Below are 26,786 nucleotides of genomic sequence, written 5' to 3' on the forward strand. Positions count from 1 at the left end.
TGTTAATATTGTACATCTTTTTATGTATTTATCTGACAAGTAACAATACTAAATGGTGCAAATTTGTTTAAGAGTATTATATTTAAAGATTTAAGTGGAAAAAAATGGATATAATAAAATACCTACTTTAATATGCTTAGAAACTAACTGCAAAGAAATCTGATTTTACTCAGTGAACAAATGTGAACAGACAACTGTTGTCTTGCCAAAGGAGTCCGCTATGTGTTTCCCTAGACATATAAGTATTGCACAGTCCTTGATTCTACGAAAACCCATCTCCAACCCCAGTGAGAGCATAGCATCATTTTAATCAATCCTCAAGTCCAAAACTGAGACCACAGATCTGGGGTCTGTTTAAAACAGCACTACTCACAGTGTAGTCATAATAGGAAAGGACATATAAATAAAACATTTATGGTTGAAGAGAAGAGAACCATAATATGTACCTCCTTAGATTCATGTTTCTGTCACGTCTTCCCATTGGATTTACCTCTTGCCGTAAGAAGCTTAGCTCGATACAAGTCTAGGGTCTAAATGTGAGTCCCCCAACGTGCACCGGGTCACATCGGCACCTCACCCTGGCAGAAGGCCAGCCTCTTTCTCAACTAGCTGACTGACCATCCTCAGGGCCAGAGGCAAGGAGGTATTCGTGTCAAGGTGATAACGTGGGTTAGACACCTCTACAGATGGTGTCAGGACAAACTGAGCCACACTTGGCATTTTCAATAAGTTCATCAACTCGGTGGCCCTAGTCAGGATAGTCTCTGTGTCTTCCTCGCTGTACACAGAGGTCATAGCAGGACTCTCAGCAAAAGATCTCACCTTGGACAGGAACAAGAAAACTCTGAAAAAAAATAAGAGATCACAGAATTATAAGAACTGAAAGGGGCTTTAGAAGTCATTATACAACCATTTCATTTTAGAGGGGGAAACTCAGGCCAAGAAAGATTGTGCCTAAGATCATACAGTGAATTAGTGGGGGAGTCTGGGTTAGACTCCTGCTCTCCTTATTTCCAATAGCCTCTGTTCTAGGGTCCAATCTAAGGAGATGCACCTCACTTGCAAAAGCAGATTTTGCTCAGAGAAACTGGGATAAAATGAGTTATTTATGGCACTCTGGAGGTCATGGAGGCACAGAGCAGATATCAAAGACATAATTTTAGTAAAGGAACAGTTCATTTTAGCAGTGAAAGAACCATACAAACCGTTTCCCACAAAAACTTAACATTTCTTTTTCCCACTTTCTAACGATGTACCTAGGAATCAAATCTTGACTCCGGGAGACTAGTTTGGTCAATGTGGTCATGAGAACTGTGATTACTCGTGGACAGCACTTGGGAAGCGTAGCAGAGGGGCGAAACTGGGTAATTTCAAACAGCAAGGCCTCTAGGGCTTCAAAGAATTTGTTGATCAGCTCCACAGTGCACCTCCTGTCATAGACCACAGACAGGTATTCTCCAACTGCCCAGACCTTTAACCAAACACAGAAAGCCATTATGAGTAACCTTGATTCTAAGATAACCCACTCAGATGGCCTGTATTCTCCCAAAACACCACAGAATACTATCTGGCAAATAAAGTGGAAAAGCAAAAGTAAGTAGCAGCTAAGCATGTTCCTTACCACATTGGTGAATATGTTCTCCTTGCTGTCGATATTGCTGATGGTTCCTGTGAACTCCAGTAGTTCCTTAGACAGTTCAACTACAAGAGAAGGATGTAGTTTACACAGGACCAGAAGCTGGGAACTCATTACTCTGCCAGGGAAGAAGTGGTTACACAATCAATAGACATTTATTCAGGTTAACATTATGCTCCATAAAATAGTAGGCTATAGGCAAGGAATCTTTTGCCATGGACCAATATGTAACTTTCCATGATAATATAATATCATGTTATATATCGATCTGATATAATTCAATGTAATATGATGTAGTATTATATAACCACCTACCTGTGGTTTTTTTTCCCTACTACTTTCTGTACTGCCTCACTCCAGGACTGAAGCAACTATACCTGGTTTTATATAATGAATTTTTAAAAAATGAAAGTAGAAAAGGCAATGCTCACATTCTATGGTTATGGATATTCCCCCCCCCCCAAGCTTAATCCATGAAATATGTGAACATACAAAGAACGAACAAAGGAACTATCTAGATTTGTGATTTTGTGCAGGAGAAGATGGGAATGAACTGGGCTACTCAAACTGTGGGACAGCTATGATTCATAATCAAAACATGATTACAAACTAGATCCTTAGGACCTCTGGGGCATTTTGCACATTTATTATCCAATAGCCTGTTAACAGGCTGGGTCTTTTCTTACAAAGAACTTACTTACTTCCTACTTCTTAAAATTCTAACTATAGTCATCCCAGCTACAAGTAAACATAAAGAACTAACAAACAACCCATGGGGGCAAGTAGGTGGCGCAGTGGATACAGCACCGGCCCTGGAATCAGGAGGACCCGAGTTCAAATCTGGCCTCAGACATGTAACACTCACTAACTGTATGACCCTGGGCAAGTCACTTAACCCCATTGCCTAGCACAAAACAAAACTGACAACTCTTTCTCTTGGGCACCAATCTACAGCTGAAATGAAGGCAATAAGTTGTTTCCATAGAAACAAGAGTAATATTTACTTAGATTCCAGTGATGGAAGTTTCTTATGTGATATGAGGTGGCATCCAGCTTGGCTTTCTAGATCAAATTACTGTTAAGTACATGAATGAGCTGTGCTTTATGAAAAATTAAAAGATCTGCTTTTCTACTGAGATGTTCTGATACCAGACTCAGTATGAAGAAAAAAGCACAAAGATAAGGATTAATATGGTATATATGAAAAGGACAGTGAGACCAGCTGATAGGAACAAGTTTTTGCCAGAGAATAATAAGATATTAAATTAGATAAGCAGTATGAAAAAATTTAGACTTGCTCTTTAAGGCAACAAGAAATTAGTGTAGTTTCTTGCAAAGAGGAAATAACAATGAAAATATTCTTCATTAAAGTTTAGTTCCAGGACTACAATGAAGTAAAGGAGGAGAAATTAGTTAGGCTATTGCCTGGGTGTGAAGGAAAAAGTCCTTTAGTTGCTGTTTGCTGGAATGATGATTGAAGGGGAGACAAACCCAAGAAACACTTATTCGGGAAAAAATAGGCTATGAAGGTGGAGGCTGAAGGAACTGGTGGTGTAACACTAGAAACTTGCTTGTCTAGGAAACAGGAATGATCGAAGTACCATTAATAGGAATAGGGAAGTTGGGAGCAAGTATATGAGGGGTTTGAGATAACAATCCAAGTGGAATAGGAAGCAATGTGAAATCAAAACTATACAGAAATACCTAGGAATTACTATGAAGAGGGATAGCTGAAATCTCTGGAAGGAATAAGCTCTGCAAGTGTAACAAAGTCAAGGACAGAATCCTGAAAAAGGTAACAAGGAGTCAGGAAATTTAAGGTAAGGAGACAAAAGGAACAGTAGGAGACACCTACCTGTGGACGGCAGCTTTAAACTGTGGAACATCAAAAAGCAAATCACTTCTTTCCAACAGTAGCACCACCAGCTGGTTTATCAGGGTCCCATCTGCAAACTGAAATTAAATATTGCCACAATGAACACCTGCAATCAACTAAACATGGTACAGAATGTACACGTGACACAGCCCCTGTCCTTTAGTAACTTAAAAGCCAACCCATATTGAAAATAATGTTTGCTTCATCCTTTGATTCCTCTACAATATGTACGGGGAAACTGGGATGCCAAGTGCAAAGACAAGAAAGGCAGTTTCTGACCCCCAAAAGCTAACAAATTAGAGAGTAAGACAAGTATGCAAGTAATTATAATACAGACCAGAATATAAATGCTCAAGAGAGGCCTCAAGGGCTGTGGCTATTAGAGAGATCATTTCCAACTGAGGTAATTAGGGAAGGCTTCATGAATGAAGAGGCATTTCAGATGAGACTCAAAAAATAACTGGTCTATATAGCCGAAAAGAAATTTCAGGTCAATGAAGATAAACCAAACACTGTGTTAGGAAACTGCAGAGTATGTGTGGGAAACCAAATAGCCCAAGACTGTAACAGAGATGAGCAGGCAGACTAAAACTATATTGTGAAGAGTCCTGAATGCCAGGATGAGAAATCCAGACTCCTCAGGGTAATAAGAAGCCACTGAAAGTTACTAAGAAGGGGAGTTAATATGACTGCCATAGAACTGAGGAGAAAAACAGCATCTGTGAGAAGAGGCTTACCTCAGTCACCACTGTAAAGAAAAGCTGTATTAAAATGGGGACAGTCTCCGCACACTGCACAACTCGTGAACAACTGGCCATGGGCTTCAGTAGCTGATGGAGTGGCGTCAACCTATGAGCAATAATCAATATCAGACCTGCAATAACAGGTGAGTCATAATTAAAAACTAGTTCCATTCCAAACCAGTGCTCCCCACAGACTTGCACTTCTTTTTAAAAAATGTATATTCACAAGAATTAAAAGGGGCTAATGGTATAATTTGTGGATTATCAAAGAAGTCAAGTGAATTCTGCTGCTTATATAGGAGGTTTAGGGGTTGGTAGAGAGAGAAAATTTATATTAATAGTTTAAAATATTTTTAGACCATCTTGATTTTTTTCTTTTAGCACAGAAAACAGTTTAGCCATAAAGACAAGAGAGGATATACAGACCCAAACATTTCAGTCAACTTCCTCAAGTTCCTCCCCTCCTGACACCACACAAATAAATACATTTCTCCTTAGATATATTAGTCTGGCAGCCCTGATAAAATTTTCTTCTGCACAGATTTTCCTAAACCTCATGTATCCCAGCATTTATGAGACTGCAGGTAAGAAAGGCCCTACCACCATTACTATCCCTAAGAACTTTCACACCACTACAAATGAACCAGGTAGCCAGTCTTACCCCTTGATAATTCCCCTGGCTTTCGTGCGCAGCAGGTACTGAAAGAGAGCCTTGTAGTGAGGATCTCGGAAACCATCCAAGCAGCTGGTGGGCTTTAGGGTAGGATCCCAGAGAGGCTTCTCAGTTGTAGGAGATGATGACCTAAACACAAAAACACCCAAATCCCAGAGAAGAGGATACGGTCTGACGTCATGAGCTCTTCTTTACTTGCCAGAATTTTGGGAAGTCATTACTATAACTATCTTAAAAGGATCTCCCTTGCAGACTTCACTGCCTATGGTCATAGGATCATACCAATTCTCACCGCAACTCCCTACTCATTACCTGCTCTGGCCTTATATTCTTCTCTTAAATCTTGATGCAATAGTTAAAACCAGATTAACTGTATCTGTCTTCTACCCTCAAATCCCTTGCCTACTTGTAGTTCTATTATTATTGCTCATCCCTTTCCATGCCCCAACCCTAGATAACCCCCACCATCCACCTTATCCATTCCTACTCAAAAGCTGCTGAGCCCCTGGAGAAGTCACACAACAGTGCTGACTGGATACTCTACAAAGTTGTTTTACACGATTTCAACTGAGCCCTCACTGCTACAGGGGAATCCTTTTATTATTACCCTGATGTGTCTATTCCAAGTCTTTTCTCCTTGAGCCTCCTACAGCACCGTTTGCCCAACACTCTCATACTTTACTAAGAGAACAGAAGTGATTCATCATGAGATCCTCCCCAATTCTATACCCCATACCTTTTAACATTACCTCTGCTTTTGTTCTCATCTTTGAGGAAGAGAATAAGGGAATACATATTTATACAATTTCTGCTATGTGCCAGGCACTGTGCTAAGTGCTTTACTAATGTTATCACAACAATCAGGCTGGGTAGGTGCTGTTATGATCCCCATTTTACAGTGGAGTAGTGTCTGAGGCTGAACTTCTACTCGGGTCTTCCTGACTCCAGGCCCAGCATTCTATCCATTGAGCCACCAGCTGCCTCCACTGATTTCTACTTCCTCAAATCTTACTCACTTTTCAACCCCTTGCAATCTGGTTTCTGACCTCATCACACAATGGAAAACAGGTACCTTCAAAGCTACCAGTGATGACAGGATTAGACCTAGAACTGGCACAATCTTTTCATTTTATAGATGAGGAAACCGAGGACCAGGAAGGTTAAATGACTTGCCCAAAAATCACAAAGAAAGCATCGAGAGGTGAGATTTGAAACCAGGATGTCTGACTCTAGAGCCATACATTCCATTGTATGATGCTGCTTTGTAGACCCCAAAAGCTACATGCTCTGGACCTCATCAACCTTTTAGTTACTCTCTCCTCCCAACTTTGCTGAACTATCACCTGTGTCCCACTCTCTTTGCAAGAGTGTATGTACCCAGGCCCTCTGTCACAGGATATTTTCTTGTCCCTATTTTGATTCTGTCAACATCTTTGGGTTCAATTATCATCTCTACCCAGATGATTCTCAAATCTATATGTCTACCCCTTCTCTTCTGAGCACTAGTTCCATATCACCAACTACTTGCTGTGAATATCTCTACTTTGATGTCCTATAATCATAAGTATCATCTAATAGCTAGCATTTATATAGGATTTAAAAGTTTGCAAAGGACATTACATGTTATCTCATTTGATTCTCACATCAATCCTGCAAAGTAGGTTATTATCCTCATTTTATTATCTTCAATTTACAGAAGAAAAAACAGGCTGAGAGGTTAAGTGACTCATCTAAGGTCACACAGCTAATAAGTGTCTGAGACCCCAAGTACACTGTGCCATCCAGCTACCTAAGATCAATACAAATAAAACAGAATTCATAGTTTTCCCCTGTAAACTCGGCCTTTTTCTGTCAAAGGTAATAGATCCTTCTAGTTACCCAGGTTCTTAACCTTGGAGTGATTCTCAACTCTTCACTCTTGATATATGCAATCAGTTGCCACGTCTTGTTGAGTCAACTGCCATAACACCTTGAGTCTCTCACTTCTCTCTCTACTCACTGCCACCATAGACCAGGCCTCAATCACATGTTCCCTGAAACTATAAGAAAAGCCTCCTAATTGGTAACCCTGCATCCAGCCTCTCACTACACTGATTCATCCTCCATGGTCCCACCATGTCACTCTCTTGCTCAAGAATCTCTACTACCTCTGTGATAAAATGCAAAGTCCTCAATTTGGCATTTAAGAAAGCCTTTCACGATCAGGCTTCAGTCTACTTTTTTGGGGATTTCACATCACTCTCCCTCGTGCGTCTCCCATTTGCATTCCAACAAAACTGGCCTATTGGCTATTCTCTGTAAAACATTTATTGCTTGCCTCCATGAATGTCCTTCCTCATCTCTGCTACTTAGAATCCTCCACTCCCTTCAAAACTTCATTCGAGTGCCAGATAATACTCAGGGCCTTTCCTGATGCCCCAAAATTGCTAGTGTTCTCTCCCTCCCCACCCCACAGGTTATTTTGCAATTAATTACTTTGTATGTTTTGTATTTGCTTATCTGGGTTCATCCCCAGCCCCACTCCCCTGCCCCCTCCCCGCCTCCCATGGCTCTTTGAGAGCAGGGATTGCTGCTTTGTTTTTGTCTGTGTCCTTAACGTAATGCCTAACATATAGAATATGTTTAATAAATATTGCAGCTTGTTGAATTAAGAGGTGACATAGCACCATCAATTTAATAAAAAGTCTGCATACAGGGGCTACTGAATAGCAAATCTGCCTTCAGCCAGCCAAACTGTAACATTTCCTATACCTCATATTTGCTGCTTCCTCAGGAGGTGATTCTAACCCTCTGTTCTGCTGAAGTGGCTAAGATGCTACTCCTTAAGGCAGCAAAAATCTCACTTGTTTCAGCAATCATAATCCATGAAAACCTAACAGAAATAAAGCAGGAAAAAAGGTCCAATTTCACTTTCTACGGCAGCACTAGCAAAGGAGGGTAAGTCCAACCCAAAAATCTTCTAGTTGCCCAAACGATCATTTTTCTTAGTATTATTATTATTATTATGGAGTTAAAGTAAAAACAGTGAAGTTTCACCTGACAGGATGTTCCTAGAAACAAGGAAGCAGAGATCTGGACTCACCTAAGATACAGATCTAGGGCAGCAGTCAAGCACGGCAGGTCAAGGAGGACATGCAGTATCTCAATGGCTGTACTGGCATTAATGAAAACAGGAAGGATATCCACAAATTCTGAGATCAAGGACGCACTGTTCCATGCCAGGAACTAGTAGAAAAGAACAAGACTGGTTGGGATTTTTAGCATAGGATGAACATTCATAGTTCTAGTCTCATCCTGCAAACTAAGTCATTAGGATTTATACATAGGTGGTAGCTTGGCATACAACTGACTGATTGGATTACTTTAGATAAGTCACTTAACCACTCCAACTATATCTAAAAAGTGGACCTCTATCCTCAATAAAACTGTCTAGGTGAAAAAATCTCAGTGAAAATACATACAAGCTGTTTGGATTTAAAAAAAAAAAAAGGTTATACAGGTATACTTCTCTTTGTGCAGTAAATTCCAAAGAGTATGGTATGCAATTTATATCTTAAACACATTAAGGAAGTTTTCTATTCAAATTATACTGTAAATAATTCTGCAAAATGAATCATCTCTTAATTTATATATGGAATCTGGGGTCCTGGTCACCCATGTTTATAAACATACATTCAGAATACTTACCTACAAAAACAAAACAAAAGGGGGCAGCTAGGTGGCGCAGTGGATAGAGCACCGGCCCTGGACTCAGGAGGACCTGAATTCAAATCCGGCCTCAGACACAAAACACTTGCTAGCTGTGTGACCTTGGGCAAGTCACTTAGCCCCATTGCCTAGCCAAAAAACAAACAAAACAAAACCAAACCAGAATACTTACCTACTTCAAAACCATAAGCATTGAACATGTCACTTATAAAAGTTAATGAAGAATAATAGTGCAACTTACACCCTTGGTTTTAGCCTGAAAGGTTCCTGTTCTTTGCAGGCCCTGGTTCAACAAAAGGGGGATTAGAACACATCAGCATACCTTGAAGAGGTTTGGGAAGTTTGATCTGAAGATGCTGAGGTTTCCATTGAAAAAGTGGATGTTTTCCCTGCAGAACTGGATGAACTCAAAGGCCAGCATTGAGTTGTAGAATAACTCTGAAGGGATATTGGTAAACAAATGCTGATAAACTGCTTCTGAATCAACTGCTGCTGCTTCACCTGGGAGAATATATCAGACCAAGTGGTGAATTTTGAGCCAATGATTTTGGGCAAATCACCTTCTCAGGGCTGCTTCTTAGCTGTTACTCTTTGACAACTCATTTTACTTGTCTGAGCCTCAGTTCCTGCATCTGTAAGGTAGCTGTGCATCTGTACTGGAGTGGATTGGACTGGGTAGTGTTCTAAGATTCCTTCCAGCTCTAACATCTTATTTGCCATTGTAGATGTACTGTTTAGGGATCATCGTGACAAACCAAAGTTAAAGAACAGTTACATCTTGATTGCCTTAGCTTTTAGAAGACTGGCCAGTATGACAGCAGAGCAGTACATACATTAAAGGGTTATAGAAAAAAAGCAGTACTACTATAATATTTCTGAAATTAAGAAAAGCCAATATAACATGCAAGGAAAACTTTTCTTTTTAAACAATAAACAGGCAAGAAGGGTGTGGTTTTGGGGTTTTTTTTTAAAAAGGGAACTGAAGTATCTGAAAATTCTGGAAATCATTCTTCACTCTGGCAACACAGGCATTTTCAAATCCAGCTGTGCTTAAATAGGAGATGTAACTATCTATGTATCTGCTACATGCAGCAGGTAAGAGCTGAATGTGTTAAATGTTCCCTGTTCTTCATAATAAAGTAGTCAGCAGGATGTTCATTTTGGTGGTAGTTTTCTCTAGGGCTCAGTTTCCTCATCTGTAAAATGAGGAAATTAGAATGGATGATCTCCATGGTCCTTTCTAGCTCTAACTCTATAAACAGAACATGCCTTAGATAGAACGAAGCTTCAAAGACACAGAGATGCCATGGTCCAGTCAATTTGGCCTTCTTAATATCCCATGTCTTGTCTCTACAATTTTGTAGTAGCCCTTTCCCATGCCTGAAATGCAGTGGACCAAATGCACCCTCATTTCCACCTCTTGAAATTCCTAGTCTCCTTCAAGATTCATTTCACGTTCATCCTACTACATGAGGCTTTTCCTGGCCTACCCCTCCCCATGTACCATCCCACCAGCTACTGCTAGTACCCTCTTTTCTCAAAATCACCCTGTACCTAAATTGTATTTACCTATATAGGTACTTATTCTCTGCCCAGATAGAATATAAACTCTTGGGTACAAGGACTGTTTCAATTTTTTCTTTGTATCCTCATCACCCGGCATATAATAAATGCCTAATACCAAAGGATAGAGTGAGTCAGTGCCATGGGTAGGATAAAAACACAAGCCAAGGTTTGTTCCCACCACATTTTGGGAAACTAAGGCTTCTATGGGATCATTTCAGTACTCTGAGCCTTGTCATTCTCAGTAAGTGAGACAGCTAAAGTAATCAAGTAGATAAAGACTCCAAATTCTTAAAGAAATGGGGCCAAGGCAGGTGAGACAGGGCTCAACAATCTAAGCCTATACTAAGCCTGACCAATGTGATCAAGGAGTCAGAATGCACCATCATAAAGGGGTTTTTAATATAGATTTCTAAAATGCCATTAGTATAAAAAACATTTTCTTTATTGCTCGTTGATTCTTGTTTCAACCTATTATTTTAGGCTGTTCAAAGGATGCATTTTTATCATACCACCAGGGTAATTCATAATGGCCAATTTTTATTCATGCCTACTTCAAAGGACACACATGAAGCTCTGAAAAGCCATGGGTTAGCCATCCTGAGCAAAGACCATACAAAATTAGGTTAAAAAGAAGAGCAAAATATCTCACTGTGATTCAGGAAGAACTGGGCAACTGGCAACAGTGCTCGAACATAAGTTGGGTCTCCACAAAGCCGCCCATGTAAGATCTTTAGACAAGAGAGAGTCCGGTAGATGAAGGAGGAATCCTGCCTACACAGGAGATCCAACATGATCACAGCTTCAACCAGACACTGTGTAAGAACAGAGGACCCTCGTCAGAGCAGAATGAGCATGACTTTAGTCTCCCTTCCCTGACCCTACCCACCTTTAAGGATACTTACAGCTTTTTGCAACTCATGGTCTGGTTTCTTCAGGGCTCCTGATTGAAAGGTACAAATTAAGCTCATTTATTTCCTCTAAATCATTCATGGAAAATGAGAATATTAATTCTTCAATGAATGGAGAATCTCAGCTCTCAGTATGCTAAATGATTAAAATATAAGAATTCATCCTAAATTTTTTAAACCTTCTAAATATATAGTCTCTTCTAGAAGCTGAAAGTTGAAAGGCATGTGGTAAAGACAGATTATGGAGTCTGGGGACAGTGACAACTCTTGCATCACACTTCATTCACATAGGTGGTTTCCTAGAAAGAATCAGGAATAGGACTCAGGGGAAGATAGGAAACAAAACTCATTATCCACAATTTTGCCCCTTGGGGTTTTTAACTTATTTTCCTTGAAAAACAAAACTAAACTTATGCAGTGCACTGTTATCAATAAGTAGAGTTCCTCCCCTATCCCTGTCTACTCGTTAAAAAGAAACATACATGTACATCTAAATGTAAAGAATGTATCACCCTCTCTGAAGATGTTTATATATCCTTGCTTAAAGGCTTCTGAAATGCTAGCATCTTAAGAACACTGGTTATGTTTATTTTCAGTACAGTGTTCTTTATGGGCCCCACATGTAACAGAATCACTATAGCTACAAGGTGATTTAAGATCTCCTTTGACCAGCTTTAATGACATATCCGGAACTAAAATAATTTGCTTCCCCTAATATTTGACTTGTGGAGAATCATCAGATTTAAAATCCAGTCCAAAAGTATGAGCCCTGGGAAGCTCCTCTTGGACAAAACTACAAGTTCCAAAGAGGTCATAAACTTTTATGTTTCATTAGGGAAGAACTGTCTGAAAACATGAGAACACAACTCACTCCGATTACTCTGCTCAATGAGTCTCTGGCAGTACTCAAAGGCATTCTCTCGCAGGCGCTCCTTTGGGGGAAGTAGGCGACTAGAGGTAGAGGTAGCAGAGACCATCGACATAATAGAACCCTCTAGCTCTGATTTATCATCTGCTGGGGAAAAAAGAACACAGATGCCACAGTATTAGTAATCGACTCCACTCATATCCTCAGCCAGGGAAATACAAACTACCAATTTAAAGAGACAACACATGGAAACTAATGAGGCAAAAAGCTAAGATCTATCAAGTTTCCAAAAGAATTCAGTGACTGTCACAATCACCAAACAAAAAGAAGCCACCTTTTGGTGTTTCTTCCTCTAACTATAATACATTTCTGACATTCTTCATAAAACCTTGGCCCAACCACATAGTAGGGTTCAAATTTTCTCTCAAACTTGAACCTCTGGATCTAAAGGCTGGGTTACATATTTTCATCAAATCATATGCTACACACCAAAGAGTACAACATATCTTCAACCAGTGTCACTCATTAACCTGATTAAGAATACTTCATAAAGGCCAGTTTTGCAAATTGCTGATACCCTCCAGTTCTCAAACAAATACTACTATTTTACTAATCTTTCAGAAGAAGCTACCAAATGTTAACCATATAAGAGATCATCAATAATGCAAATTTTATTTCCTTTACAGTCTGATATCAATGCTAGGCTTCTGACGAGGACATCATCCTTATCCTTAGGGACACGCAAAGCCAGTACCTGAATCTGGACTGTCTGTTCCATCATTCCCACTATATAGCAGCCATTTACGCAACATAGAGAAGGCCTGCATGTTCAGCCACTGATCTTCCGTGTAGTGCTGGCCTACGGAAAGTACAGTGAAGAAGTCTGTAGCAACTGCACCATCTACCTCAGTGATGGGGCCAGGCTGTAGGATACAAGGAAAAGAGAGAGAAAGTTACAAAATCTCCCAAGTGGCATTCACAGATGGTTAGTTAGTCAATATAAGGAACAAAGAGTTTAGATAAGAAAAACTCAAGTAGCATTTAACAGATTACATGCTAACCAAATATCTAAAAAGGCATAATCCTAGAGCAACATGAAAGCAAGAGTGGGAATAACAGAATCTTCAGTTGTGCAAGGAATAAGTTTTGTTTCTATCTTATTCTTCATTCTTATTGTTAATGAAAACTTATTCCTTGTATATTGGTCACTCATCTTCTAGATATAGATAAGAAAAACAATATTTACAAATTGCCTTCCAACTAGAATAATTATGATAACTTGACCTTTAGGTCCAGAGCCAAAAAAAAAAAAAAAAAAAAAAAAAATCATGCTGTTAGTAGAGATTTAAAATACAATCCTGGATTTCAGGTGCCAAGATGGCAGAGTGATGTAGGAACCCTCTGAAGTCCTCCAAATTCCCCTCCAAACAACTAGAAAACCACATCAGAATTGGTCTATGAGCAGGGAAGCAGCTTACCAGCCTAGCAAGAAAGGACTAACCACCAGAAAGACTCTGTTACCATAGCAACCTAACAGCAAGGCCCCACCCCTGGAACAGGCCAGCAGCTAAACCCCACACCCAGGGGAGGCCAACAGGGAGGTCCCACCCCCCAAGTTAAAGTTAGAAGGGAAGCCTAAATCCTGGAAGTCCAGTGAAAGCCAGCAGTAAAACCTGGAGCCACAGAACAAGAAGCTTGGGACAGTACTGGAACCAGAACTGAACTCTCACGTTAAAAACATCAAGTCACCAAAAAAAAAAAAAAAAAAAGCCTGAAAGAGAAGCAAAAAACCATGCAAAAAAAAAAAAAAGAGAGCTTGACTATAGAAGTTACTGTGGTGATAGGGAGGATCAAGACAAACTTAGAAGACGACAATAGTGTCAAAATGGCTACATGTACATCCTCAAAGAAAAATGTAATTTGGTCTCAGACCCATAAAGAATTCCTGGAAGAACTTAAAAAGGATTCTAAACAGTGAACTGGAGAAGCAGAAGAAAAACGGCTGATACTGCAAGTAAATTAAGAGAGCATGGAATAGTTTATCTGTCAGATTTATGGATAAGGGAAGAATTTAAGACCAAAGACAAAATAGAGAGCATTACAAAATGTAAAATAGATAATTTTGACTATATAAAATTAAAAAGATTTTGCACAAACAAATTCAATTTTGCAACCAAATGCAACCAAAATTATAAGGAAAGCAGAAAGCTAGGAAAAAATTCGTGTAACAAGTATGTCTGATAAAGACCTCATTTCTCAAATACGTAGAGAACTGAGTCAAATTTATAAAAAATACATGTCATTCCCTAATTAATAAATGGTCAAAGGATATGAACAGGCAGTTTTCAGATAAAGAAAACAAGCTATCTATAGTTACATGAAAAAATGCTCTAAATCATTATTGTTTAGAGAAATATAAAATAAAGCAACTCTGAGGTACCACCTCACACCTATCAGATTGGCTAATATGACAAAGGAAAATGTTAGATGCTGGAGGGAATATGATCAAACTGGGACACAAATGCATTGGTGGTGGAGTTGTGAACTGATCCAACCATTCTGGAGAGCAATTTGGGACTATACCCAAAGGGCTATAAAACTGTGCATCCCCTTTGATCCAGCAATACCACTGCTAGGTCTATATTCCAAAGATATCAAAAAAAAAAGGGAAAAGAACCTATTTGTACAAAAATATTTATAGCAGCTCTTACTGTGGTGGCTAAGAATTGGAAATCAAAGGGATATCCATCAATTGGGGAATAACTAAACAAGCTGTGGTATATGATTGTAATCAAATAACATTGTGCTGTAAGACATGACAAGCAAGATGATTTCAGAAAAACCCGGAAAGACTTACATGAACTGATACATAGTGAAGTGAACAGAACCAGGAAAATGATGTACACAGTAAAAGCAGTACTGTTCGATGAAGAACTGTGAATGACTTAGCTATTCTCAGCAATACAATGATCCAAGACAATCCCAAAGGAGTAATGATGAAGCATACTATCCACCTCCAGAGAAAGAACTGATATTGATTGAAGAATTGATATTGATATAGACTGAAGCATGCTATTTATCATTTTCTTTCATTTTTTTTCCTTTTATTCAAGTCTTCTTGTACAAAATGTTTTACATAACTACACATGTACAACCTATATCTGGCTGCTTACCCTCTCAGGGAGGAGGGAGGGATAAAATTTGGAACTCAAAACTTTAAATTAAAAAAAAAAATACAATCCAGAGTTGTAGTTAGTATTTGATTTCTCTAAGTTACTGAGTCTCAGTGATAGTAGATATATCAACTCTCAAACAGTGGCAAGACAAGATGACAGAGCAATATAATCTCTATCAATTTAAAAAACTAAAAATTTTAACTTAATAACACTAAGCTATCCTAGGCATCCTGGGCTCAGGGACTCATAAAGGGATATAAGAGAGAGGTTCCCATGGATATTCAATTATCACACATTTAGACTCTGAGACCACCATGACCTACCTGTCTTGCCCAGGGATTAGAGAAGAAACCTCCAGATGTCTGTGCAATTCCTTGCTGGATACTTGCATAACGAAGCCAGTCAATTAGCCTTTTGTTGAGGAGATTTATCTGGTCTACCAGGGTGGGGGGCAGAGGAAGGAAAAATAGAGGAAATCTATCAGTTACATAATAATTTCATCCTAAACAGAGATTTATGAGATAAACCAGAACCTGTTAAAAACTGTTCTCAGAAGGAAAAAAACTATTTCAATCAAATTATAATTAACCGTTTCTGAATTTTCACATCCTTCCCTTAAAAAATGGCACAAGCTGAAAAAGACTGTTAATATAATCTTAATACATTCACCACAATTTATGTTCTTTGGTACTCTGTATGTATATTTGATAACTCAGACTTTTCATTAAAAGGGTTCAAACGCACAACAGCTTTCCTTTTACTCTACAATAACCAGCACCAAAAAAATTATGGAAGGAAAAGTGTCACCACACAGAGAATCCATTTTTACCTTCCTTGAGGACTTTTGGTGAGAGGGTAATGACCTTTGATAAGACAGGCAGGAGGTATCTTAAGCTCTGTCCCTCAGGCTGTCGACCTTCAAAGACTTTTGTAACTCGCAGTCCCACGTCTCTCACCTCATTCCTTTTATCACCCTTCAAATCAAACACAAATTAAAAGGAGATGTATTTCCCTGTCCTCATGGCTTCAAACAACTGCTACACCTTCCTATCTGTTCACAAAACTGCCTATATCATTATGATAAACATATATGTCCCTCAAGATCTTCTCTGCTGGAGCCTGCAGCATCATAAGAAAAAAGGTCATTAGGAGAAAAGGACAAGCAATCAACACACATGAAAACCAGAAGGCCACAGGGATCACTTCCTGCGGAATAATTACAATAGTCCCAGCTGCACAGGGCAAGCAGAAGGTCACAACCCACTCTATCAATGAGTCAATCTCACTTTTTATAAGAAAGCTACCCCAAAGAAAAAGCTGCAGTTTGAAAAGAAATACATTAGCAATTTGGTGCTACTTTGCATTTGAAGGCAATTGTAATTCTAGGTGGAAAGTAGCTCTGGTGTCCCAAGAGCAAGAAATAGGAGTCTATCTTTGTTAGGCACCAAGGAAAAAGCTAACGGAAGAAAATCAATGCTTTAATGGAGTAATTCCAAAGAATAGCCTAGGATAAAATATTGTAAATGCTACTATTTGGGGCCATATAACTTTAAGATGGGATTTAAGATACTATCCATTTTTAGATGCAGGTGAAAATGAGGGCCAAAGTTGGAATCATATTGAATGGCTAGATAAAGTGTGACCTTCAGCTTCATGAGAAGACAGATGCCAAACGCTTCAAAAGTTAATACCAGAAGGATCAAATAACTTTCCCCTGTATCAATATTTCAATAATCTTTCTCTAAAGCAAAAGGCCAACAAAAATCTGTGAAGTGACATGCCAGAGCAGCCACTTTGGAGACCTACGTCACTTCCTGTGCCCTGCCCATAAAAGCTTTTGATCTGCAAAAATGCCTGAAATTCAAAGATTTGATAAGGCTATACTGAAGGACACAGAAATATAAAAGTCCAATGCTTTCAAGAGAAACTAAACAGAAGGAAAAAATGAAGAGTAATGAAATCCATCCTCCCAACTACAATACACTTCACAAGCACCACCTTCTTATTTATTTCTTTTAGCTATCAAATATAAAAAGTTCTAAATAGCCTGGATGAAGTTTTTAGAAAAGAATTACTAATACTGAATGAAGATAAACTGCCTGCCTAATTTTAGTCTTGGTAATATGAAGAGCTTGATGAATAAAAGAAGAACCTAGATGAAAGCATAATAAATCTAAATTAACAGAGACTAAGAGCAAAGTTCTACTGAGGTACTGGAAAGTTAAAAAACAAAATCAATCAGAGTGTCATAGTTTTGAGGGGCTTTTTGTTTATTTTAATCATTAGAATGCACTATTTTAAAAACATAAATAAAATGGCTTTAAAACCTGAAAAAGCAAGTAACAGAACAACTAGTGAGGTACTCTACTAGATGCTGTAGGATCCACACATTTGTAGCTAACCACAGCTCAAACCTAGATATGGGTTATAAAAAACAAGTCTTATGTACCATTCTTACTATATAATCTTCCCATGACTCTTCAGGGTCAATTTGCCAAGTGATTTAGAACTTGCTTAAGTAGAAGTATGTACAGAAGACTGACTAATCCACATAGCTCAAAAGAGAATTTATTATGGAAAGTGAATCCCAAATGGAGTTACAGCTCCTATTTCCCTGATGAGTTAATTTCAATCTTTCTTAGCCAGTACTAACCTCTGGCGCCACCTGCTGTAAAAACAGTTTTCTGCTTCTAAGTAGGTCTTGGAACAACATCCAAAAAGCCCTAACAGCCTAAAGGATACAAAAAATAATCTCTTTCCCCCTCCTAAAACCACAGACATTTCTAGCTCTTTCTATGCAGTGTAAGTAGCAATGAAGAGTAGGGAAGTTAGACCACTATTCCAGAAGGCCGAGTCATTTGTACGGCTCACTGAACTTAACCATTGATCTCCTGTGGGAAAAGGTGCTAGAGGGAAAGATTGAGAGAGGAGGTTCATCTTTTAAAGTATTTTAAATTACTTGATAAAATCAAAGTTTAAAAATTTCCTTAGATGTATTAAGAAAGCATAGGATATAAGATCATATTATCATAATTAAATTAAATAGCTTAGGTTATTATGCATAGGATCACTGAAGAATTAACTTTAAGTTACAGTAACAGTTTATTTAAATATCTGCATTTTAATAAATACTCACTATACACAAAAACTGTTTTTAAATGGACTCACCAAAAACATAAGTTATTGTCCTTCTTGTATAATTCACCATATAAAGAGTACCTTTTAAATAAAAATTCTCACTATTGATTACTGCTAACATTAAGCAATTTGTAGTTTAGAAAAATTTGCAGAACTAGCCTTGCTAATTCATGGGGGTTGTCTAGTTCTAAGATTCACAGTAGGGTCATAGGTAGCACACCACCATTTATATATGTTTCATTCCTTCCTTCATGGATCCTCCAAAAGCTGCACAGACAATGTTACTTTATTAACCTCAATCCAGCAAAGAGAAATACCGATTTCATAGGAGTGGGAGGCATAAGAGGTTTCATGACTAATGGAACAGGCAGGGAAGAGAATCTAACTTCTCATCTTGTGCTCTAAAATAAAATGGAACAAAATATGACTAGGCAGAAGGACTAGATGCAGAAAGAAAAGTAACAATAACACTAGTTCAAGTTACCTGAGCCAACAGGATTGATGACACCAGGCTTAATAGCTTTATATTTTGGATGTGGTCATGAGACAATGTCAAGTTCTCGGAAGGTGATATTTCCCTCACGATTGCAGCACAGAGAACCTGAACCTGTTCAGGGGATTTTGGAAAATACAATGCTGACAGCAACAGCTCCACAAATTTCTTTTCAAGTCTGTAAAAACATAACCATGTCAAATTGAAACTAATGCTTGTACTCTCTATTTCAGAGAACTCAGATACTAACCTACATCACAAACTAAGACTGGTGATGATCCCTTGGACATTAACTTTATATGGCTTTCACATACTCAGGATTCTTGATCACTCACTATAATGATTAGTTTGAGAAAAGAAATAAGCCACTTTTGGGGAGAAGAAATAAATCACTGAAGACAAAAAGACCTAACTGACTTACTGCCTTGAAACCCAAATGTTCCTCAACTGTGAAATGGGGTATAGCACCTACCTTGCAGGATGACAAAGGTTCTGGAAAACATGTCATAAAAGGAGTATTTGAAATAACTGGGAGGGATTTAGAATGAAAAAGAGAATACTAAGGGGAGATATAACAGGCATCTTCAAATACTATAAGAAATGACTTGTTCAGTGTTGCACCAGAGGATTCAGAGGAAAAGGAAAGAAAAATGACTTAAGGGTGGTATAATTTCTGAAAACTGACAGCAGTGAGATCAATAAATGCTTTATATATTATCTGGTGAGGTAGGGAGAATATTGGCTATTTTTACTCACTTCCTAGAATATTTTGTGGCTGAGACAATGAGGAAAAGTCTTTGCAGACAGTCAATGGTCTCATTTCCAAAGTCTTCCTTTTGAAGCAGTCCCGTTATACGTGAACAGAATTTCTTTAGTTCCTCATCCTGAATCTCCCTAGAACGAAAGAAGATGGCAATATGTTAAGAATTCAATAAAGTAATACAAAAATGTTGACCTGAATAGCTATAATACATCCACTTTCTAATAAAACATAAAGTCAAATATATTTACAACGAAATCATTGTTTTCATGATAAAACATAGAAACTATTGTTAAACACACAATAGGCGGTCAAATACATACTTAACTGATTGACTTGAACCACCTTTTCTACATGGCCCATTTATCAAATTCCATACTATATATTTTGGCAAGAGAACCACTATTTAATATTTATTAAGGGCTGCCTACAGTTAAGTCCTCATTAATTCAGACCATACTAATTTATAAGTTTATGTTAATTCAGATATGATAATGAATTTTGAAAAATGAAAAACTTCTTTCTCCACACATTTTTAGGGTGACACTTAAAAGTAAAACAAATTCTATGATCAGGTGCCCTTTTCTCAAGTGCAGAAGATTATTTTCAAGGATGTAAAGATTCTTTAAATTTGCCTTCAATTTCTGGATTTACTCATTAAATTTAAGGTAAAATCAATGTGAACTGAATTTTTGTAACATTATTTTACTTAAAAGCAGAATGATACTGATGAGCTAGAAAAAGGAGAAGCTTCAAAAACAGTCAGAAAAACAAGGAATTTCTAATTAGCCATAATTTTGTAGTGTAGGATTTGTAGCTAGAAGGGACATTTCACAGTTATACAGTCAAATTCCTTGGAGCTCCCCTCTTCTCCCCCATTTATATCAAGGATGCAAGGATGATTCAACACTAGGAAAACAATCAACATAACTAATCATAACCCAAAACATCCCAAGCCACATGATCATCTCAATAGACGCAGAAAAAGCCTCTGACAAGGTTCAACATTCTTTTATGCTAAAAACCCTAAGAGTACAGGCATAGAAGGACCTTTTTTTAAATATCATATGCAACAGGGATACACTGGAACCTTTTCCAGTAAATACAGGAGTGAAGTAAGGATACCCACTCTCCTCATTATTATTTGATATAGCACTGGGAGTATAGCAATAGCAATAAGACAAGAAAAAGGAATTAAAGGAATAAAGACAGGTATAGAGGAGATAAAACCGCAGGAAATCAACAAAAATACTAATAGCTTCAGCAAAGTTTCAGGCAACAAAATAAATCCTCAAAAATCAACCTTTTATACATATATATTATATACATGTACACACACAAATACGTATGTATGTGTATATGTGTATGTGACAAAACACAAGACGATATAATAGAAAGGAAAATTCCATTCCAAATAAATACAAAATGCATAAAATATCTGGGTATCAACCTCCCAAAGAATGTAAAAGACTTATATACATTCAATTATGAAGCATTCCGTTGAAGAATTAAAGAACAGGGGCAGCTAGGTGGTGCTGCGGATAGAGCTCTGGTCTTGGAGTCAGGAGGACCTGAGTTCAAATGCAACCTCAGACATGTGACACTTACCAGCTGTGTGACCCTGGACAAGTCACTTAACCCTGACTGCCTCACCAAAAAAAAAAAAAAGAATTAAAGAACAACCTAAAAAGCTGGAAGGATATTCAGTATTCATGGTTAGGGCATGCCAATATAATGAAAATGACAACACTATCAAAATTAATTTATACTTTTAATGCTATACCAATCAAATAACCAACAGGAAACTTTATAGAGCTTGATAAAATAATAACAAAATTCATTTGGAAAAAACAAAAGATCTAGAATATCAAGGGAAATGATGAAAAGAAGGATGAAGGGGGAACTAGCACTTCCAGATCTCAAACTACATTATAAAGCAAGTCATCATAACCATCTGGTATTGCAGAAAGATCAATGGAACAGACTAGACAAGGGAGAGTCAGAAATAATAGAACCCAATAACCCAGGTGTGTGATAAAACAGAAAATATAAGTTACCTAAGGAAAAACACCCTATTTGATAAAAACTTCTGGGAAAACAAGAAAAGCAGTCTGGCAGAAATTAGGCTCAGTGATGGAAGTTAGCAGAATCAAAAATAATGGGTAAGACCACCAAGCATTCAGTAAGGATAACTTGTGAGAATTTCCAATGCTGTCTGGTCTCCCTGCACTCTAACAGACAAACCAGTCAGGTAAAGGTCAAGTAGTTTTCTCTACATCCAGAGCTGTTCCTGGCATTGCAAATGCAGACTGGGCGCATACCTGCCTCATTGTAGCTTAGTTACAGGCCCCCTGTGGTGAATTTATGGGAGGATAGAGACAAGAGCTCCATAGGACAGACAAGCAGGAATGATTTGGTTGCAATGTGTGTGTCACTGGCAGGAATAATCACATCAACAAAAGATAGATATACTGAGGCACCGGAATAACATGAGGAAGTGGCAGGATTTCCAAGTATTATCTGAATTAACATAAACTTCTAAATTAGTGTAGTCTGAATTAATGAGGAATTAACTATAGGCAGCCCTTAATAAATGTTAAATAGTGGTTCTCCTGCCAAAATACATAGTATGGAGTTATATAAATGGGCCATGTAAAAAAGGTTGTTCAAGTCAGTGAATTAAGTATTTATTTGACCGCCTACTGTGTATGCAACAATGGTTTACACGTTTTATCATGAAAACAATGATTTCACTGTAAATGTATTTTACTTTGTGTTTTATTAGACAATTGACATATTATAGCTATTCAGGTCAATATTTTTGTATTACCTGGCTGAATTAAAAAATCATAGGATATCGTGATAGATGAAATTTTAGAGATCTATTTCAATCTTATTTTATCAATGAGGAAAAAGAAACTGATTTGCCCAAGATCAAACAACTAATATGTCCTAAAGGAGCTATGATTATGACCCAGGTCTTCTGACTCCAAAGCCAGGGAATGGCAAGTGCTGGATCATCTATGCCAATATTTAATTTACCTATTTCAGTTCTTAGACGGAGGAAATAAGCTGTGGATAAAAGTAAATCCGTGAACAAAACGTATCTGGATTTTCAAATTTTCTGACAAGATTTCACACTGAAAAATATTAAGCAATGCATTGTTTTGTTATGTTTATCCTCCCAGGCTGTCCAGACTCCAATGGATGGAAGAATCAGTAGCAGAGGCTCTTCCCCCTTCTTTTTATCTTCATCGCTCCTCAAATCCAGGCTGCCAAGACCCCAGGGTAGAAGAATATGGTTGTTTAAACCTTTTGGATGAGTCTACCCAAGACTAACTACAAGACTTCCACTGAGATGGAAGGACCACTAGGCCTTAGTGCCAATCTTAACATCTGTGCTACTGCTATGTCCTCCAGTCCCTTGGGCACTGTCATATGACCCGATAGTACATCCTAAAGATCCCTGGGCTTTGCTACCTGCCCTGCTATTGCACCCTTAGGACAACTTTGGACCTGAAGTTGAACTTTTTATATATGTTGTCTCCCCCAAATTAAAATATAAACTCAAGAGCTGAGACTCTCTCTTAAAAAAAAAATGCATCCCTAGCACTTGTTTGGCAGTGTTTGGCACATAGTATGCCAATAAACATTTATTAAGTATCTATTATATGAAAGGCACTGTGCTGACAACTATGAATAAAGACAGTCCCTGTTCTTGAGGAGTTTAGAGTCTAATGGAAAGCCAACACATGCAGAAAAAGCTGAAAAGGGAATGGGGGCAACCTGGGAAGGTAAATAGATGAGGGAGACATGATGGAAAAGTCAGAGCAGTCTCAAAGTGGTACAGCCAGGTGAGAATGCTTTTTCTGTGAATCAGCACAACTGCTGTGGAAAACAATTCAGAATTATGCATATACAGGGACTAAAATGTCCATATCCAGAGACCCAGAGACTGCCAGGTATATATCCCAAGGAGGTCACTGATAAGAAAAACCAGTACTTCTTATTACAGCAAAAGACTGGGGAAAATAAGTCAATGCCCATCGATTGGGAAATGGCTAACCAAATTATTATATACGAATATAATGGAGCATTGTAAAAAACTGTAAACATGATGAATACAGAAAAGCATGGATTTACAAGATCTGATGCCAAATAAGTAAGCAGAGCCAAGGAAAAAATATTCAGAATGATAACTATGTAAATAGAAAGGACAAAACAATCAAGAGTGAATGTTGCAAAATTACAAAGAATAAGCATGGGTTCAAAGAAGAGGTATGAGAAAACATCCCCATCTCCATTCCTTTACAGAGGTAGAAGGTCCATAGGTGTGGCACAATACATATGTTTTCAGACTTTTTTAAAATACACTTTAAAGTTTTGCTGATTTTTTTTGTTTCTTTAAAATTATTATTTGTTATATTGATGACTTTATGGGAGAAGAAGAGGAAAATTTTGGTCACATTAAAAAAAGACATCAATAAAAATTTTTTGAAATAAAAATTTTTTTTCAACCATTCATTCATTCATTCATGTAGAGGACTCAGGAAGAAAAACGTGGGGGTATTTCTCTGGATAAAGACATCTGAATGGAGTCAGGTTCCTCATAAACCAGTATTGGGATGAATTTTATTTAATATTTCCATAAATGATAAGAAGTGAAATGTGAAATCTGGTGGAGAGATAACAGAAAGTTCTTCCAATGCTAGAACTATAGGGCAAAAACTGAAAGGAAACCTCTTGAGGCCGTGAAAGTGAGAAACCTGTAACTTGAGCTTCAGCGTAAAGAAGTATAAATTCACCGAACAGTAAGTGTAAGGTAGTATATTCAGGAAAAAAGAATCCTAACTGTACTCATGATAGTTCAGAGCCTCAGTTAATATCCAGAAAAGATTTGGGAGTAGACTGCTATCTATTGTCCAATATACAGACAAAGCTAAAATAAAGCTGAACGTAAGGATGAATATAAGCCAAAAATTATCGTTTTATCCCCCTCCTCTTTCTTCTTCCCCTCTCTCTCCACCCCCATGTTACACCTGTAACACTGTGCAATTCTGATTAAAAGGCATGATGGAGAATCTAATCCAAATCATCATCATCATCATCATCATCATCATCATTATCATTGGAATAAAGAAGCTATAATAAGAAAATGACTTCAGTACAGAAGGATGGAGTCTTGAGAGGATATTACTGAAACTTAAAAAAATCATGAAAGCCCAGCTTTACTGGCTATTTTTTTTTTAACAACTATTGCAAGAAAGTACCATTTTACATAGCAGATACAGTAAGGTACTGCCTGAAAACAGCTGTCCTTCCATTCAAACTTTAAGATGATTTAGGTCCAGGGTTAACTATTTTCTTGTCACGGACCCTTTACGAAGTCTGATGAAGCCCACAGACTCTTTCTCAGAATAAAGCTCTTTACATGTATAAAATACAAAGGATTACAAAGGAAAGCAATTCTATTGAAATACAGCTGTTAAAATATTTTGTTCACTGAACCTCTGATTAAGAAACACTAGAAGATTAATGAATAAATTAAGGAACTATAATAGGTAATTAAGGGAAACTAAAGATATTTGGGGTCCAATGCTTAATCATTTGAAGTGACCACATGCCCCAAAGCAAACAAGGTTATTTACTCAACAGGCTAACAAGCTAAATATATCTGCTCTTATTTAAAAAATATATATGTATCAATTTTGTTTTCCTTGATGACTTTTTCCATGATAGCTGAGACGTAGTGCATCAAGAACAGAGGTACCTAAGAGGGCAGATAGCTCGACTGAGTTCACATCTGGGCTTGGATACCCCAATGTAATCCTAAACAAGTTACTTAACTTCTTTCAGCCTGAGTTTTTTCATTTCTAAAATGAGATTAATAATAATAGCATCTACATTTCAGAGCTGTCGTGAGAATAAAGTGAAATAATTTTTGTAAAGTATTTTGTAAATCTTAAAAGACTATATAAATGCTAGGAAGAACTGCCCTTGAAATCACGAAGAGCTGTGTTCAAGGTCTACCTCTAAACGATTCTAGGTGTGACCACGTCACTGAACCTCTGAGTCCCAAGCAACAAGACCAGAAGTTACTTATAAATTACACATCTGCATTAGTGGAGGGTATATTTCTATATCATGCGCTCCCACACTGATATCATAGGTGGGAGAAAAAAAATCTTATTTTACACAATACTTTAACTTACAAGACAAACTATTTTCTAATACCTTTTGAGGACTCCTTTACACTTTTCAGTAAAATGGAAATAAAACTAAAAATTCACAACACCAGAAATGAAGTGATTAAGTTTGGTTTTATGTAATTTGAGTGTGAAATTATGATGTAAATTCTAATTAGAGTTGTCTGGCAATCAGTTGTAGATGCAGGAAGAAAGCCTGGTATAGCGGCAAGACCACTAGCTGTGACGAAAGAGCCTCTGGGTTCAAATACTATCTTCCACATACACTGCCTTTCTGACTCCTGGCAAGGCCCCAGGCTTCAGTTTCGTCCTCAGTAAAAATGAAGACAAAGCCCAAGAAGACTTGACAGGCTAATGACTGCACCAATATGCTCGGTCACCTTTTCATCCATTTAGTTCTACGCTAGATCTAGATTGTGACTGACTCTACACTTATTTTATGTGTTCTAAGTAAATATTTTAAGATGCAAGCGATCAGGGTCTGTTCCTTTGTTTTAAAGAGCAATCTGACAACTGGAGCGTTTTGGGGCGGTGTCCACGCCACCCCCCCTTCCGAGGCAGGCGCAGCAGACAAGCGACGATCCCCTTCCGGCCTAAACTACGCACGATGGGCCTCAGGAGGGACTGCCCCCGAGGCAAAAACCGTTGCCCCAGGCGCGGACCCGGGGGCCCAAGGCTCCCGCCCCCCCCCCCCCGAGGGGCGCTACCCTCTCCCCGCACCTGGCCTGGAGAAGTAAACTCTCTGTGCCCGCCGTGAACATCCTGCCGCCAGTTACCGGGGTACACCTCCCACCCTAGACACCAAGCTGAAAAGCCAAAATTCCATGAATGACTTCCGCCGGAAGAGGAAAATCTCGCGAGACCCATCCGCGTGAGGAGGGAAGAAGGGAGTAGCCTCTTAGTCTCAGGGTTGTCACGTGGTGCACTTGCGAGCCTAGACGCGGCGTAAGCGCTACGGGACCGACTGACTGCTGCAGGGAAGTACGGGAGCCGGGAGGCTGCTGGCGGGGAGAGCCGCCTGGGGACCTTGGGTCC

The 26,786-nt window shown here is 38.3% G+C and overlaps 1 protein-coding gene across 2 annotated transcripts; it reads right to left on the reverse strand.

Annotated features, from left to right (window-relative positions):
• Positions 1-62: 62 nt before the first annotated feature.
• AP5Z1 (adaptor related protein complex 5 subunit zeta 1) lies at positions 63-26,580 on the reverse strand. 2 transcript variants are annotated; one of them, XM_027874442.1, is made up of 17 exons: positions 26,472-26,580; positions 19,542-19,679; positions 18,777-18,963; positions 15,984-16,128; positions 15,478-15,590; positions 12,733-12,901; positions 11,982-12,122; positions 11,105-11,142; positions 10,852-11,014; positions 8,959-9,137; positions 8,011-8,153; positions 4,917-5,057; positions 4,250-4,361; positions 3,492-3,589; positions 1,622-1,754; positions 1,257-1,471; positions 63-844 (listed from the first exon to the last, which is right to left on the reverse strand). In XM_027874442.1, the coding sequence occupies exons 1-17, from the start codon at positions 26,510-26,512 to the stop codon at positions 574-576; spliced, it is 2,427 nt and encodes an 808-aa protein (XP_027730243.1). In that variant the 5' UTR covers positions 26,513-26,580; the 3' UTR covers positions 63-573. The 2 variants fall into 2 exon arrangements, with proteins under 2 accessions (XP_027730243.1, XP_027730241.1); XM_027874440.1 differs by having other exon boundaries at positions 11,982-12,125.
• Between the last annotated feature and the right edge of the window lie 206 nt (positions 26,581-26,786).

Source organism: Vombatus ursinus, unplaced genomic scaffold, assembly GCF_900497805.2.
Source record: "Vombatus ursinus unplaced genomic scaffold, bare-nosed wombat genome assembly UNPS02014807.1, whole genome shotgun sequence".
NCBI lineage: Eukaryota > Metazoa > Chordata > Mammalia > Diprotodontia > Vombatidae > Vombatus > Vombatus ursinus.

What these genes read in the sequence shown, in the direction of transcription:
- AP5Z1 (XM_027874440.1), bottom strand. Translation starts at nt 26,512, where the DNA reads ATGTTCACGGCGGGCACAGAGAGTTTACTTCTCCAGGCCAG. An exon ending in AGAACATATTCACCAATGTG is followed by an intron (nt 1,472 to 1,621) that starts GTAAGGAACATG and finishes GTTTGGTTAAAG; the next exon opens with GTCTGGGCAGTTGGAGAATA. An exon ending in AGTCAAGATTTGATTCCTAG is followed by an intron (nt 845 to 1,256) that starts GTACATCGTTAG and finishes ATTTTTTTTCAG; the next exon opens with AGTTTTCTTGTTCCTGTCCA.